General features: G+C 37.5%; 1 protein-coding gene across 1 annotated transcript; it reads left to right on the plus strand.

Annotated features, from left to right (window-relative positions):
• The first annotated feature begins 747 nt into the window (after positions 1–747).
• Positions 748–8,767, plus strand: LOC133869469 (auxin response factor 6). The gene is made up of 14 exons (XM_062306481.1): positions 748–1,837; positions 2,391–2,503; positions 3,643–3,741; positions 3,828–3,884; positions 3,967–4,122; positions 4,222–4,306; positions 4,626–4,716; positions 5,117–5,281; positions 5,359–5,481; positions 5,924–5,999; positions 6,149–6,296; positions 6,486–7,672; positions 7,815–8,005; positions 8,362–8,767. The coding sequence occupies exons 1-14, from the start codon at positions 1,795–1,797 to the stop codon at positions 8,558–8,560; spliced, it is 2,733 nt and encodes a 910-aa protein (XP_062162465.1). The 5' UTR covers positions 748–1,794; the 3' UTR covers positions 8,561–8,767.
• The last annotated feature ends 9,124 nt before the right edge of the window (positions 8,768–17,891 follow it).

Raw genomic sequence — 17,891 nt, forward strand, 5'->3', positions numbered from 1 at the left:
ATCTTATATCTATAGATACCTCGACAAGAACCGAACCCGAAATACAATATTTATGATTTGACAATTTTTTATAGGACTCGTGAACCCAATACAAAAATAACAAATTAAGATTGATGAATCTAATTAGTTTATATATATATATTTATAACATATTCAATTAAAATTAAATTTTTTAAAAATTATTTAGTTCCTCAAACTTGAAAGGCATGAAGTTGAATTAGTTGGGGGGTGAAAAGTTACCTGGCAGTAAAAATGGAAGGTGGGTGATGGATGGTACAGGGAAAATGTTTTAACACAAGTAAGTTTGGAGTCTCCGAGGTGGCCCATCTTTACATGCATGAGTACCAACTTGCAAGTTGGAACAACAGCCATCACCACAGTGCATACAGTGCTACCTAATCATTTCATGCATGTCAAATTCAAACTAATTACGACACTTTAATTCTTTTTCTTAAGAAAACACTCATCAAATAATGCACCACTATTTAATATATCAATTTTTATTTTTATTTTTTTTTTAAAAAAAGAAAATAAAAAATAAAAAAGAGAAAAGGAAAGCAGCTGCAGAACTTAGATGATGGTAGTTTAGTAAAAACAGTTGAAAACCAAGGCTTTCTTTTATGTCTTTCCTATTTGGCCTGAAACTCTGGAATGAGAACTAAAAAAAAAAAAAGAAAAAAAAAAGAAAAAGCAAAATTGTGTCTATAAAAAAATCTGACTCTCTCTCTCTCCACTCTCATGGTCTTTGCTTCTCTTTTTCCCTGGTATAAAAAAGACAGCGAGAAATAATGGCGGTTGTATGTTGATTGATTGGAGGAGGGAGAGAAAACAAGGAGAGAGAGAGAGAGAGAGAGAGAGAGAGATGGAGAGGAAGTGGTAAAGCAATAGTGATAGCAGAGCCACCAAACAGAGTAGTAGTAGAGGACTAGTAGTACTACCACTACCACCTTCACCACAAGATTCAGGCACTTCCCCACTTCCATTAGTAGAAACACAGCCAAAACTAATCCAGTCAATATTTATTACACCTCCATACATTAAAAACATTTACTCTTTTGGAGGGTAAGCGTGTGCATGTTTGGAACAGTGATCAGTTCATAATCAAGTAGCTTCAGTCTGCTCTGAAAATGCTTGTGCTGGCTGTTTTTGTGTAGCTCTCTACTGGGTTGGTTCTGTATTGGGATCTGTGTAGCCAGGTTTCAGGCATTCAGGCTGAGATCTGGTCTCCCTGTGGCATATTTAGCTGTTTTTCTGTTGTGGGTTTTCTTGGCTTTGTGCCAAAAATATTTGCCCTGTGAGATTGGGTTAATTGGGTAGTGGAATCAGCCGACTCTCGAGCTGTGGGGGCAAGCTTCTGCGTAATGAAGCTGAAATGTTGAGGTGTAGTTGCTGAAGATTGTAGCATGAAGTTGTCGATTGGAAGCTGGAATCTTTGGGGGTTGGGGGTGAGGACAGTAAGGAACGGATGAGGCTGAAATCGATTGTTCTTTGTAGTGGAACCGGTTTCGGTTGAAGATTCAGGAGTGGGGTTTTTTTTTCTGGGTTTAGCTTGGGTATCTTTGCATGAAGGTTCACAATCCATAATTTTGGTTTCAGCTGTGTACTCTTTCCTGGGCTTTGGCTTAAAGGGGAGCAAAGGTAAAAGACATGGTATTTTGCAGTGAACGAGCAGGAGGTGAAGAAACGGATTATTCAGTGATTTCTGGGTTTCTTTGGTAGTAATTTGTTGCTTAGAAGTTTTGCTTAAGAGTGGGTTTATATAATTAGTTACGGGCTTTAGGAATATCTTCAAAAATGAGGCTCTCTTCAGCTGGTTTTAGTCCTCAGCACCAGGAAGGTATGCTAAATATTTTCTTGCAGATTTGTTGCTTTCTTCTCTCTTCTCTCTCTCTCTCTCACCAATTTTTCTTGGAAAATTCAGTTTTTATTAAGTTGGGATGTCAATGGGGGCTCACTGTGGTTTCTGAAAAAGAGTAGGAAAAGGATAGAACATGAAAATGTCGAAGGCCGAAGATAGCTGATAATTCCACTTTGATTAAGTTTTTGTTTGTTTCTCCTCTTTTTACTTTTTTTCTTGGACCCCGAAACTGCATGAAACTTAGTATTCACTGCTTGCTCTTATCCACGTTCTGAGCAACCTGAAGGTTAATTTGGCTGCGTCTTGCTGAGTCTCTGTCTGTTTCCTGTCCTTTGGGGGTTTTGTTTTGTGTCGTAGCCTTGATTTAGTAACTTAATTTGGTTCCAGAAATTGACGTTTACCATGTCCTTATGGAATATTCCTTTAATAGTTATGAGAAAGAATTGGTGTATTTAATTGGAGGGTCTAATTTCCAAATTTTACATTTACACGCATTCTTCATGAAACTTTGTGTCACTGAAACGATTTGCAGGGGAAAAGAGAGTTCTAAATTCCGAGCTTTGGCATGCTTGTGCGGGTCCTCTTGTTTCGCTACCGGCTGTTGGAAGTCGCGTTGTTTATTTCCCCCAGGGCCATAGTGAGCAGGTTAGTATATACGGATTTATTTGTGTTTGAAATAAAAATTGAATCATGAATGTATGCTCTTTGCTTTCTGGCAAGGAAATTTCTGTTGTGTCACCCATTATATATGTAATTTTTTTTTTTGTTTTGTTTTCCCCCCTCTCCTTTGAGATGATGTATATTACTGATTGTGACCTATGCAGTTCTCGAAGCACACGAGAAATATATATATATACATGTATATGCTTGAGATTGAAAAGTTTTCTGTTTCTTCCCCCTCCCTCTCTTCTTATTTCTTTTGGTTGGAGATTTTCCTTTTGAGTATGAATATGTATAAGCAACAAAATTATCAGTTTGATCCCTCTTTATACTCATATACAATTAATGGGCATTATGGGTGCTTACATATAGGCTATTGAGTGTTAGATTGGCCAATTTTTTATACTTATATAGTAGTTGCAAGTTCATAGATTATTGTCACATTAATTGCTACCTTTTAGCTTTAAAGAGAGTCTAAGAAGAACTGAAAAAACATAATTAACTTTAAAGTTTTGGTTGTTATGTTGGGAGGGATCATATTTAAATTACGAGGAGCAACCCAATGAAAGAAAAAGCTATGGATGAAAAACCAAAGAGAGGCCCTGTGTAAATAATGGGGGTCTAATAAATCAAATCAGTTTGAAGGGGATAAAAAATGTAGAGCGGGCCGTGTGTAAATAATGGGGGCAAAAATAGAGTTATACATCACTATTTAGGGAGGGTACAAAAAGCCATCCCCCCTCTCCCTGCCACTCCTACTGGTCAGTTTTCCGTTTCTCTGGAGTTAAAGTCAAAGTCAACCCCGTGTTGTTTTCTTTTGCTAGTAATTGACCTGTACTTGATAACCTCATGTACATTCATTGGTGCCTCTCCATAGTTCAGAATTTGCGCATATTAATAGCTGAGTGATCTATACACATTGAAATGAGATATTATAAGTCATGACCTTAGGTCTTTTGGCTTTCTAGTTATGCGTTTTCTCTTGTATATTTCTGGTGTACTTAGGGACGCCTTACGCTTTTAATAAGACCAGTTTATTACTTATATATATATAAAAAAAAAGAAAAAGAAAAAGTCATGACCTTCCTACATATCTAAATTGTAGCTCAATGCTTCAAACGCAGGTTGCTGCATCAACCAACAAGGAAGTTGATGCCCATATTCCCAACTACCCAAGTTTACCTCCGCAACTTATCTGTCAACTTCACAATGTGACCATGCATGTAAGACTCTTTTAGTTTTTGTTGTTTCTAGTTTCCAAATTTTCGTAGAGGCCAGTGCCTAATGGTTCCAAATTTGTGAACTTCAGGCAGATGTTGAGACAGATGAAGTATATGCTCAGATGACCTTGCAACCACTTAATCCGGTATGCTATTGTGTATTAATTGGCATTCTAATCTTTTGGTCTTATTGATTGCCTCCCATTTTGATAATGACCTTAATTGCAGCAAGAGCAGAAGGATGCCTACCACCCAGCAGAGTTGGGCACCCCCAGCAAACAGCCAACAAATTATTTTTGTAAAACCTTGACAGCCAGTGACACAAGCACTCATGGAGGTTTCTCTGTTCCTCGCCGAGCAGCTGAAAAAGTGTTTCCTCCACTGGTAAATCTTTTTTACCATCGATTACGATCACCAAATTTTTATTCTCCTGTGGCTCACAATCTCTTATGTTATTTCTAACATCATACTTCTGACCTGCAGGACTTCTCCCAGCAGCCTCCAGCTCAAGAGTTAATTGCAAGGGATCTACATGATAATGAATGGAAATTTAGACATATATTTCGTGGTGAGCTTTTAGGGTGACCATTGTGAGAAATACTGCTGCTTTTTTGTTTTTATATTTTATTTTTTGGTTATTTTTGAATATTGCTAATTCTGTTCAATTCCTGCAAGAAGAAATGCGGGAGATGTTGAGAATTAGATTAAAATCCTTTCTAATTAGTAGAAGCCACCTGTCAAGAATTTCGTTGTACTTTTCCAGTTAATTTAGGATGTTTATCATGTATAATGAAAGGTAGTGGTGTACTCTCCATAGAATTAAGAAATTGGAGTGACTTTCCAATTACAATGAACACTCTTAAAAATATTTCCTTTTCTTTATGCAGGCCAGCCCAAAAGGCACCTCCTTACAACAGGATGGAGTGTATTTGTTAGTGCTAAAAGACTTGTTGCTGGTGATTCTGTGCTTTTTATCTGGTAGGCAGTTTGCTAATTCCCCCAATTTTTGACTTCTCTGTTAAGATCACATATTTTGTACTTTGATCTGGACATGACATAATTGTTTCTTTTTTTTTTTCTCTTGCATATCTGGGTGATCCAATCTATGTAAGTTATTAATTTCACCTGGATAGGGTCAGCAAATATATGGCAATAGGTTTAAAGATAAGCCCATTATATAATATGTTTAGTCATGCAATCAAGCTGATTCTGAGCTGAAATTTCCCTTGGACTTGCTGAGAATAGTTTCCTGTAGTGCAGGCATGGAGATTGCAACTTCTTTGACCTTTTCATCATCTTGGCTGTTTAAAGTTATTTGAACTTATGTAACTATAAATTATGTGTTTTTTGGTCAGACTGACGTCTTTTCCTTCATCAGGAATGAAAAGAATCAATTACTTCTTGGTATCCGGCGTGCTAATCGGCCACAAACTGTGATGCCTTCATCAGTTTTATCCAGTGACAGCATGCACTTGGGTCTTCTTGCGGCTGCAGCTCATGCGGCTGCAACAAACAGCCGTTTCACCATATTCTATAACCCAAGGTACAATTCTTCATAGGTGGTAGAAATTAAAATTTTGAATTGTCAGCTTCCTCCAAATCACATCAACTTTTATTCAGGGCTAGCCCGTCGGAATTTGTGATACCGCTGGCCAAGTACGTCAAAGCAGTCTATCATACTCGTGTTTCTGTTGGCATGCGCTTTAGGATGCTCTTTGAAACAGAAGAATCAAGTGTCCGCCGGTATGTCTCAAACCAGTTCTTGTTAGTCACTATGTCTTTGCCTTTGTCTTTGAAATAGGATATTACAAAGCAAAATTGGTAGGAAGTTTTTAGTACATTAAGGATTCCCAAGAGTGCCTTGCTTACAGGACAAGGGTGTAAATATTAAGCAAAAAGAGCAGTTGATGTTCAGCACACAAATCCATGAACAAATAGGGAATAATGGGATGAATATTAATTTGATTTTTCAATATAATCACAATACTCTTTGGGTAAATTATGGTTTGATTTAAATGGGCATGGAATTCACTGCTATACTTTGATTGAGATCCCATGTAACCTTCATCGTAAATAAATTGCTGTCTTCATTTTGTTTAGTTTATTCTTCACTTGTAATAATGAGATTTTTTTTTTCTTAGACAATAAATATGAAATCATAGACTGACCCTTGTATATTTTACAGCTACATGGGTACAATAACTGGCATAAGTGACTTAGATCCTGTTCGGTGGTCAACTTCACATTGGCGCTCTGTCAAGGTTTGTTGAGAACAAATAGTTTTCTCTTTTGCATTGGCAAATGGATTGATAGAAACATTGTCTCGTCTAGATTAAGTTTCTTTCAGACTGATTCTCCATCCTATGATGAATGGATAAAATTGAGAATTTCTTTGACTTGATTATTGCAGGTTGGCTGGGATGAATCCACAGCTGGGGAGAGGCAGCCAAGAGTATCACTATGGGAGATTGAACCACTGACAACATTCCCAATGTATCCATCTCCATTTCCTCTCAGGCTTAAGCGACCTTGGCCACCGGGACTGCCATCTTTCCATGGTATGCTTGTCTCTCCTACCTAGGGCTGGACATGCAAAATAACTGTATACTGACATCCTATGGTAGTTTCAAGTTCCTGTTTTCTACTTCCTAACCCCCAGTCCCCCGCACATTCCATTTGACCATCAAGGCTAAGTTTGAACTCTCATTTCATTTCTCTAATTTCTCTTCTGTTCTTGTTACCTGCAGGCATCAAGGATGAAGATCTGGGAATTAATTCTCCTCTTATGTGGCTCCGAGGAGATAATGGAGATCGTGGAATCCAATCCATGAACTTTCAGGGAATTGGGGTCACACCATGGATGCAACCAAGGCTTGATGCTTCCATGCTTGGTTTGCATACTGACATGTACCAAGCTATGGCTGCTGCGGCACTTCAGGAGATGAGAGCTGTAGATCCCACCAAACCACTACCTACATCCCTTCTGCAATTCCAGCAACCGCAGAATCTCCAGAGTAGGTCTGCTGCTTTGGTTCAGCCCCAGATGATGCAGCAGTCTCAATCTCAACAGGCCTTTCTACATGGTGTTCAAGAAAACCAGCATCAATCTCACTCTCACTCTCAGGCTCAAGCTCAGTCGCAGCTTCTTCAGCAACAATTGCAGCATCAGCACTCGTTCAATAACCACCACCAGCAGCAACTTCAGCAGCAGCAGCAGCAGCAGCAACAACAACAGCAACAACCACTGGTTGACCATAGACAGATATCATGTCCTGTCTCTACGATGTCTCAGTTTGTTTCATCCTCTCAATCCCAGTCACCATCCTTGCAATCAATCCCTTCACTATGCCAACAACAGAGTTTTTCTGATTCAAACGGGAACCCTGTGACCAGCCCTATTGTTTCTCCTCTACATAGTCTTTTAGGTTCATTTCCCCAGGATGAATCATCCCACCTGCTTAACCTTCCAAGAAGTATCCCCTTGATGCATTCTGCTGCCTGGCCATCAAAGCGAGCTGCAGTTGAACCTCTTCTTTCTTCTGGAGCTTCTCAGTGTGTTCTGCCCCAGGTGGAAAAGTTGGGACCACCCCACACTAATATCTCTCCAAATTCTATTTCCTTGCCACCCTTTCCTGGTAGAGAGTACTCACTAGACCAAGAAGGGAGCACTGACCCTCAGAGCCATCTCCTATTTGGTGTTAATATAGAGCCCTCATCTCTCCTAATGCAGAATGGGATGTCAGGTCTTAGGGGAGTTGGCAATGAGAGCGACTCCACAGCCATACACTTCCCTTCTAATTATATGAGTACTGCAGGCACTGACGTTTCACTTAATCCAGCAATGACACCTTCCAGTTGCATTGATGAATCTGGTTTTCTGCAGTCTCCAGAAAATGTGGGCCAAGTAAATCCACCAACCAGAACCTTTGTTAAGGTGGGCTGTCTTTTTGGGTTTTATGTTGTTTATGCAATGAAATGTTGTCTTCAATTATATTTCTTCTATTATATATGGGATCTATTATAGCGGCCTTATGCATTCTGTCTTGTCTCTGGTTTGAATGTTGTAATGTTCCCAGGTTTACAAGTCAGGGTCCTTTGGGAGATCACTGGATATCACCAAATTTAGTAGCTACCATGAGTTGCGTGGTGAGCTAGCTCGCATGTTTGGCCTTGAAGGCGAATTGGAGGACCCCCTGAGATCAGGCTGGCAGCTTGTATTTGTTGACCGGGAGAATGATGTTCTTCTCCTCGGTGACGACCCCTGGCCGTGAGTTTCCATCTCTTTTTTTCAGCCTTAATAAATAAAATGTGCTATAAGTCTGTTAAATTATCTTGGGAATGTTATTTTATGGCTTTTAGGCAGTTATTTCCATCAACAAAGCCTAAGAATCGAATTGAATCATTTGGACCATCTGATTTCAAACTTTTCTGGCATATTTCATATAGAAATCAGAGGAAGATGAATTGAAGCACAAACTTAGTTTTAACTCAAAACCTCTGCTCTGATTTCATGTTAAATCACTAATCACCTCAAAAGCTTAAACTGATAAGAAGCGATGAATTCAATCATTTAATTTATATTCTAATATCAAAAGTCTAATAAGTTGATGCTTTTGACTCCAGGGAGTTTGTAAACAGCGTGTGGTGCATCAAAATACTGTCACCGCATGAGGTGCAGCAAATGGGCAAGCGAGGTCTAGAGCTTCTGAACTCTGTACCAATCCAGAGGCTCTCCAGTAGCAGCTGTGATGACTACACAAGCCGGCAGGACTCGAGAAATATGAACAGTGGGATAACCTCTGTGGGGTCTCTCGAGTACTGAAACTATTTAACAACTTAAGAACACCATTCTCTGCTTCTGTGGTATTTGCATCTTTTCCAACCTTATTATTGAGGTCCGGAAGGGTGCTTAAATTCTAGCTTCATATAAGCTAATACTGTAATTATGTCGTTTACTTTCACTTTTCTAAGGTTTTTGGAATACATACACTACTATACATAATATATATTAGGAGATGATGTTTGTCAAGATTAGAGTATTTGTTTGTCTATTTAATGATATGTTTCTAAGCACATGATGTCTTACTAGCTTGTTCATAACATGCCTGCAATTTTCCAGTGTTTTGACAATAACTTTGTGCACATGGGAAGATGGACCAATGCCCATGTGATGGGTCTCTATTGCAGATAGGTGTGGAAAGCAACTGTTTGTGAAATTAATACTGAGACAGCCTTTGCTGTTGTTAGGTTTTCAACTGTTTTGGAAAACAAACCTAAGAATTCCCATGCTTGTGTTGGATTCATCATCTTATTAGTCTGTCCTGCCCCACTCTATCCTTCTATCATCTCTCTCTCCCTCTCTCTGATTTCATGGTAAATTCACTTTTTTCTGTTTGAGTAATGCTTGTTAAATCACCTTTTAAAAGTTTAGATAGCTTTAAGTGGATACGAAATAATTGTATTTTAACATTTTTTGGGCTCAGACTTTTTTCTTGATAATTGAGTTTAACATGTGAAATATTATTGAAAAATATTTTAACACGAGCTCAAACATTTTTTTAGAAAGTTATGTTTCACATGTGAAATGCTTAATTGAAATAAGAAATAAATGATATAAATAAGGTTTGAATTCAGAACATTTTTTGAACGAAAGATCTGAGTATTTTATTGATTAAAAATTACGAGTATAAAGTTCTTATATAACACAGCATCGAGCTTTGTAAAATTAATCACATGCTATAAGATTATATAATAATAGATACAAACAAAATTCTTACAATAAAGTGCTATCTATGACTTTCATATTCTGTTAACTCATGTACAAAAATAGTTAAAATAATAAATTTGCTCTGAGTAAACTAAATTTAAGACAAGGATAGTCAAATATTTTAAAAAACTTATTTAAACTGGTCGTGAGAGATAACCTCTCACACCTAATTATTTAGGTCGTAAGAAATAACCCCTCACACGTGACTAACATTCATCCATAGATCGCCCATGAGGACAGTCGAATTCAGAACCTTTAGTTATGATGTTTTATTAAATCGCCATTTATTTCAAAAGTCTAAGTTGATAAGAAATATTTGATTTAAAAATAATGTTATATATTACGTTTTTATCTCGCAATATTGATGCAGTAGTTTTAATCAATTTTTATGTTTTTAATTCTTAAATTTTTTTAACAGCGTAATATTCAAGGATTAGTTGGGACTGTCAAGTAAGTATTGTGAGATAATTATTAGATAAAAATATTATTTCTAACATTATTCTATCAAATAACCAGTTAGTTAACGGTTTTAAGTTTGAATCTTCACTCCACCTCTCTTAGATTAAGCCTGCATTTGTAAGAAAAAAAGTGTTAGAAATATTAATTAAAGTTTTCCAACCAATCCTTTTCTGTTTGACTGATTGATTGAAAGTTGTTTTCCCCACTAGTAGCTGATGAAGTAGGCGTGCAATAATTCTAAATTGAACTAGAGATGCATAAGGGAATGGCTCGATGATAAGACAAAGGAATGTTGTTTAAGGAAAAGCTAAAGGTTCAATCACTTGGACTAATCATCATCATCTACTTGGAAAAAGGTGAGATTAGTGAGAATAATACTGCCCATTCATTTAGCCTGAAAATGGATGAACCGAAAAAAGTGATTAAGACAAGGAAAAGTCTAGCAAGAGGTGTGACATCGTATCATATGAAAGTTATTTCATGATCAGAATTTAATATTTTTATATTTAACGGCGTGGTAACTTTTTGTTGTCTTATTTATGGGGTTTCAAAAGTAAAACTTAGAATTTGAAGGGAAGAGTGAAACCCGTAGCTAGACCCTCATGATCGATAGCCGGATGGACCCATGCTTTCAAGACTGAGATCCAGCCCTTCATATTGACCCATAAGCACTAGCACCACCAATGGCATCTTCGCCCATCTCGGCTTTCCTTTACCTGGTTTTGCTAGCAGCATTCCCAGCGTCGTACCTAACAACACAACCTACAGTAATCATTGATTCAAGCGATTCAAATGATTCCACGTCATTTAAATTTTTTTAAATAATATAAGTACATATTTATCACGTATCCTCATCCACACCTTTAAGTACAATAATAATTCATGTTCCATGCGGGAGTTAAAGCCAAAAGAATATGATAAATGCTTAAAACAATAATTAAAAAAAAAAAAAAAAAAAACTAACACATGATTTAATACATGAATGACATTGTGTAGGACCATATGTGATTAGATTTGTGCAGTACATCTTAACTGAAAAAAAAAATAATAATAATAAAAAAAAATGCTTGAATCACAATTATTTGTAGGGTTCCCCCACGACTGTAGCCTTAAGACAGGGTGCCAGTGTGATGTCGGCAGAGTAGACAGGTGAGGCACGTGTCATATATACCATCATCCTTTTTCTTTTGTGTGAGGAGGATGGCTTTCAATCCATTTGGGGGAAGAGAAGAGAAGAGAGAAGGAAGAGAAAGGAGGTGGGAAAAGTTTTTTAGCTGAGAAGTGAGATCTCACCCATCACCCATCACCCATCAGCTGTGGAAGGTGAGAAATGGTTTGTATTTTTTGATGCATGTTGTGGGGCTGGGGGTGCTGAGCATGAGATACAACTTTTTGATGGATGGAATGGTGACAAGGTAGGGCACTATCATCAATAATAGTGTACCAATTTTAAAGTAAGGTTAGAATTCCAACAACCCTAAACCCCACTTTACATTTCATTTTGGTGGGGTACTTTTTCTTCAACTTCACTTTTCAATTTTTTTCCCTATCAACCAAATAACATGCATGATGATAAAGAAACCATCTTCTTTCTTGTTTTACATGTGCCAGATTCTTGTTTGTTTGTTTGTTTGTTTTTTTTTTTTTAAGTTGTGTTTTGCATTGCAATCTCATATGATCATGTGTGTTTTTAAACAAAATCATGGAATGTGTTTTGTTTGAAAAAAATGACGGTTTGAAAATATGAAAAAATCATTCAAGGTTTTGCATAGCAGATAAGGGGATGTAGTTTTAAAAATGCACGATTCTAAAGGCTTGACTGACAGAAACAATACTATTTTACAGATTTTACCAAATAATTAACTGTGTTTTGAAATCGCTAAACCAAATAAAGAGAATGTGCGAATCCGGGTTGGTGTGTACCATTAAACTTGACACGATTTATTTAAATAAGAAAATAACACAATACGAATAACCCGTTTGACTCGCCAACCTGCTAGGTTTTATTACTATTATTATTGTAAAAGAAAAAAATTATATTTATAATTATACCGGTCAAACGGGTCATCCTTAAATTAAGCAGGTTGACCTAGGCTTGGCCCGATTATTAAACGCGTTAATTTGGGTAAGCCCGAATTGTCCCGAATCTCACTATACAAAATTTTAACTAACTAATTTCGTATTAAAAATTTTCCGCTTTGTCTGTTGTAGGCTCTAAATTGCCTTGAGAGTATCGGAGATTGCAAAGTTGGAGCATCGGGGTGTGAATTGTTAACCCAGATAAAACAAATTTCAAGTTTTGTTTAATAATATTAATATTGTTAAAACACTCCAGTCCCAAAGATTTGATGCTCAATCTGAAAATCTATCTTTTGTTTAGTGAATAGTGATGGTTAAGACTTGAGCCATGCCTTGGGCGGTGCATTGGGGTGTCAAATATGAATCATGCCAGTTTCAAGCTTTTGTTTTTCAAGTTAGGGTACCAAATATAATAACAATTCCAAGTACACTGCCTTGATAAATGTTTACCAGCTGAGAAACTTGTGATTATATAAAAGACAAGATTAAGTTTTTTTTTTTAACAGAAAAACTTCCTCATTATTCATTGATCAAGGTCAAAAATGATCCCAAAACAAAGGATCTATGGACAAACAATTTCCCTATGAATGATACTAGAGATTCTCTTTGGAGTATCCTCCGGACAACAAAAATCTATTGTATTACAGGCAGCCTTTTATGCTAGAGGAGGCAGCCTTTTATATATGCTAGAATTGGACCCTCTAGGTGCAAAAACAAAAGAAAAATAACGAAACCATTGCTTCTTCATATGAATGTTCTCTATAAAGTGACCAAATCTAGAAAGATAAGGAGGGTCGGAATTGATCTCTAAAACAACCTGGGCTGCATCTCCTTCAAAAATAGCATCAAATAAACCAACCTCTTTCCTGAATTGAACTGCCCCAAGTGCAGCCATGGCTTCAGTAGTCTTGGCTTCAACTAGCAAAGGGTGAGTAATACTTCGAGCACCCAAAAAACCGCCAATACATCCATCGTTTTTGTTAATAGAAGCATCCTAGTTGATCTTAATGAAACCAGTTGGTGGAGGTCTCCATAAGATGATCTCTCTGTCACGTTCAGTCTCCACCTGGGAATGTTTTATTTGCTGTTCTGATTTCTTACAGTGTTTGTAATCTTGTAAAGAAACTTCCGCAGTTACATATACTTCATCTGGATGAGTAAAAACACCGTCAAACACAAAAGTATTTCTTCTAAACCATATTCTCCATGCAATCACTGCCATGAGTTCAACTTGCTCACAACTGAACCTGTGTAAACAATGCTCATAAAGCAACATGAAACTTGATTCCTCACAACCACACTTCTAGAAAAAGGATGACTTACTGCCCCGCACATCTTGGGCGACTGGACAATTCCAGATGGCATGCACAATGGTTTCTTCATCTCTGCCACAGCAAGGACAGGTTACATCATCTATAATCTTCCTTTTCAACAGATTCAACCGTGTGGGTAGTACATTATGGCAAGCACGCCAAATAAACATCTTCACTGGATTCGACACATCCATAGACCAAATAGACTTCCATATGTCCCGCCTCGTATCAAAATTTGAACAGTGAGCTGCCATGCTATCTTGGACTTCCTTTCCCAAGTGGTATGCATTGCGAACAGTGAAAATGCCATTAGTTGTACCATGCCAAATCAATATGTCTCGGGGTAAAAGAGGACTAAGTGGAATATTAGAAATGACGTCTGCTTCATCACCCGAGAACACCTCTTTAATTAAATCTAGATTCCAACATTTAGAGTCTTTATCAATCAAAGAGACAACCCTAGAATTCCTGTCTATAACTCGGGGGAAGGAGTATGAGGAGTTGGCAGCCATCGATCACCCCAAATCTTAATTTGACTTCCATCCCCCACCCTCCAAAGTAAACCCTGCTGTAGTAAATCCATGGCGTTCCAAATACTTCTCCATGCAAAAGAAGGCCGATTGCCTAGAGAGGCCTCTAGGAAATCATTCTGTGGAAAGTATTTGGCCTTAAGGATTTTCGTCGTAAGAGAGGAAGGATTTTGGATTAAACGCCACCCTTGTTTAGCAAGCAGTGCCTTATTAAATAACACTAAGTCCCAAAAACCAAGTCCCCCCATTGATTTGGAACTCCCCAATCTATCCCAACTCATCCAATGTATTTTATAATATTTTGCCATGTGGTTCCATAAAATTTTTTGCATCAAGCTATTTATCTCCTTGCACAAAGAAATTGGGAGTTGAAAGACACACATGCTATACATCAGGATTGCCTGAACCGTAGCTTTTAACAACACTTCTTTGCCTAATTGAGATAGGAATTTTACTTTCCAGTTGCATCTTTTGCCACACCCTATCTTTTATAAAGATGAAAACCTTACTCCTTGATTTACCCACAAAAGAAGGAAGGCCAAGGTAGGTGTCAATGCGATGTGTTTCAGTCAATCCTGATAACCTTAAGATTTCTTGCTTTCTCTCAGGGTTGGTATTGCGGCTGAAAAATAAAGAAGTCTTCTACAAATTGAGCTTTTGACCCGATGGTAGTCGCAAACCGACTACGTGAATTTTAAATTTATAAGTTTTACCACTTTACTTCGCAATAGTACGAATCAATTGTACTATAGTAAGGGTTATCGAACCACAGAGATTGAGAGTTGTTTTGCGTAACGGGATACTTAAAGAGCGTATTTAACTTCACTTAAAAATAAAAACAAAGTAAAGGTTATAGAATTGAAGCTACAACAAGTAAAGTAAAGGAAAGCGGAAAATGAAAACAAACTTAAAAGAAAACTTAAGGTAATGATCTCATCTAATCCTCAACCAATGAAATGCTAAAGTCTATATGGATTTTCCTAACATACATGATATGAGCGCGTAATGGGCGTCAACCATTACGACGACCTCGACATGAAAATACTTTCGTTAGAACGTAGTTATAAAGCACCTAGGTTCACATCAAACACTTACCACGTAAAGATTAATCTATAATTGAAAAACGTTTATACTACCAAAGGTGTGAGGGATTGATGCTCCCTAGCTACTACTTTATAAAACATCATAATAAGCATACACGATACATGAAAACCCTAATCAGGCCACAATGATAAGGTATCTAGTTTCATACCGATCTATTCCATGTAAAGATTAAACTACAATAGAAAAACGTTTTACACTACCAAATGTATGAAATGACTGGTGTTTCCTAGCATACCCTAAAATGTGACTCTAATAGGTAAACACACATCATGTCAAATAGAATCATTGCAAAAGACATCGTTCTCTTTCAAGAACGTTGATTTTACTCATGAATCCAAGAAAACTCATAGACAAGCAAATCCCTTTTTCATGAATAAATGGATTGAAATCTTGAAGACAAAACCTTTTAGCATGGGTTTTGCAATCCTCTAGCCCTTCACAATCATCAAACACATCTAGAAAAATCCTAAGAACATCAATAATACTTCATGGTTTTTGGAGAGGATTTTGATCAAACCCTAAGAACTAATTTAGCTACGCATAATTGAATATAATCTAAGCATGAAATTTATGGAAAACAGTAAAGGAACAAGAAGGAAATGAATAAAAAACAACTATATTAAAATTATGAAATTCGGATTACAAAAGAAAAATAAAACCTACGCTAAAACATGAAGAACAAAGAAGTAAAAGAAGAAGAAGTTGCTCTCTGGATTTTGGCTCAGAAAACTTGCATCAAAGTAAACTAAAACACAAGAAATTAAAGTGATACACCTGAGAAAATTTGAAACCCCCAAAAGATGCATAAACTAAATATAAATCCGAATTCCATATATATAGGAAATTGGATTTACAAAAAGACTACAAGAGTTAATTCTAGCCAAGTATTCAGAGATGGTCGTCGTTCATTTCTGTCCATAGAACTCAACTTTTGATTTGGATCGTACAAAGATTTGAAAATATCTGGACCTTCTGGAAGATGCGAAGTCGATCGATCGAAAATATGTTGCTATGAAAATCGATCGATCGCATCTGGATCGATCGAAGTTGAGTCGACTGAAAGTCGATTGATCGAATTATTGGCTGTACAGATAATCGATCGATCGAAATGCCTTGGACGATTTTTCAGCTTTTCAGGATTAGCCTCGAACTCTGGAAATGACCAAATTGCCCTTAATGCATTTTCAGGTCTAATTCAAGTGTTTTGGACTAGATTTTAACTAAGACCTAAAAATAAGACATAACACAAAACTACAACAAAACGTTATATATACAACACAAACTAGGTCTAACAAATGCAAATTAAGGGGTCTTGAATTGAATAATTCAAGAATTATCACCCGATCCCTTTTCCTAGATGCCCAAAATCTGCATAATTCTTCTCCATTCAACTGAGTTGTCCTTGTAGAAAATCATACTATCATCAACAAAAGATAAATAACTCAGCCTTGGGCCTCTGGGAGAAGTAGGAACTCCTGTAATAATCCCTTTCCTCTCTGCATGCTGTTGTAGAGCACTAAGGGCTTCTGCGCATATTAAGAATAGGTAGAGGGAAATGGGATCCCCCTGGCAAATCCCCCTAGAAGACTGAATGTTTCCCACGGGATTCTCGTTGACAAGAACAGAATATGAGACAGAACGAACACAAGTCATATCAAATGTACCCATCGATCCGCAAAACCCAACCTAAGCATGGCAGCCTCCAGGAAAGGCCATTCAACGCGATCATAGGCTTTACTCATGTCGAGTTTAAAGCCCATGAATCCAACTTTACTCCACATTCGGGTCTGAATTGAGCGCATCGTTTCATAGGCTGCAAGGATATGGTCTGTGATCAGTTGACCTGGAATAAAAGTACTTTGTGTACGCGAAATAATATCTGGTAACACTACTTTGAGCCGGTTAGCCAGAACTTTAGAAATCAATTTATACAGCACATTACACAAACTGATAGTTCTAAATTCAGTAACACTTCCACGCTGCTCTGTTTTAGGGATGCGAGCAATATGAGTTATATTTATCTTACCATCCAACATTCCAAAATTAAAGAAGTGAAGAATGGTTGAGCATACCTTAGTGTTAATCGTAGCCTAGTCGTGCTGATAGAAACAAGCAAAAAACCCGTCTAGCCCCAAGGCCTTCAATGGTGACATCTGTTGCAGAGCCGATGAAATCTCCTCAGTTGTGAATTCTGCCAATAATTTTTGGTTCATCAAGGGGGTCACCTTACATTCTAAAGCCCCAATACAAGCCTACATATCAACTTCTTCCCCAACAGTAAACAGGTTTTATAATAAAGAACGAAACCTACTTCAATATCCTCATTGGAAGTGCATACCCGGCCCTCCTTGTCTTTTATCTTCTCAACCTGCTTTCTTCGATGTTTTTGACTAGCACATGCATGAAAGAATTTTGAATTCTAATTCCCATACCTCAGCTAGTTCTCCTTGGCTCTTTTCTTCCAGTGCAAGTCTTCCTGTTCAAGAAGTGAATGCAATTCTTCTTTAACAGGGAGCTCCGCCTCCAGAAACTCAGGGTTATCCTCTATTTGGATTGGATGAAGCTCTCAAATTTTGTCTTGAATCTGTATCGCCACATTATTTTCTGTTTTTCGCACCCACTACATCAAAGTCTGCCTACACACCTGCAGCTTATTGTGGATAGCTTGCCATGGATCAACCACCTTCTGCTTAACCCTCCAAACCTGTTTAATAATAGCTCCATGGTCTTTCTTTTTAGTCCAACTAGCTTCGTACTTGAAAGCTCTACTTTTGTTCCACCGAATGCCTTGTGTGTTGGAGAAAATCACCAGCAACGGATCATGTTTGACGAGCTGTGGGCTAGCACAAACACTTCAGCTACATGAAACTGCTGGTTCCACTCTATATTAGCTACAGCCCG

The sequence above is a fragment of the Alnus glutinosa genome, chromosome 5 (genome assembly GCF_958979055.1).
Source record: "Alnus glutinosa chromosome 5, dhAlnGlut1.1, whole genome shotgun sequence".
NCBI classification, from domain to species: Eukaryota; Viridiplantae; Streptophyta; class Magnoliopsida; order Fagales; family Betulaceae; genus Alnus; species Alnus glutinosa.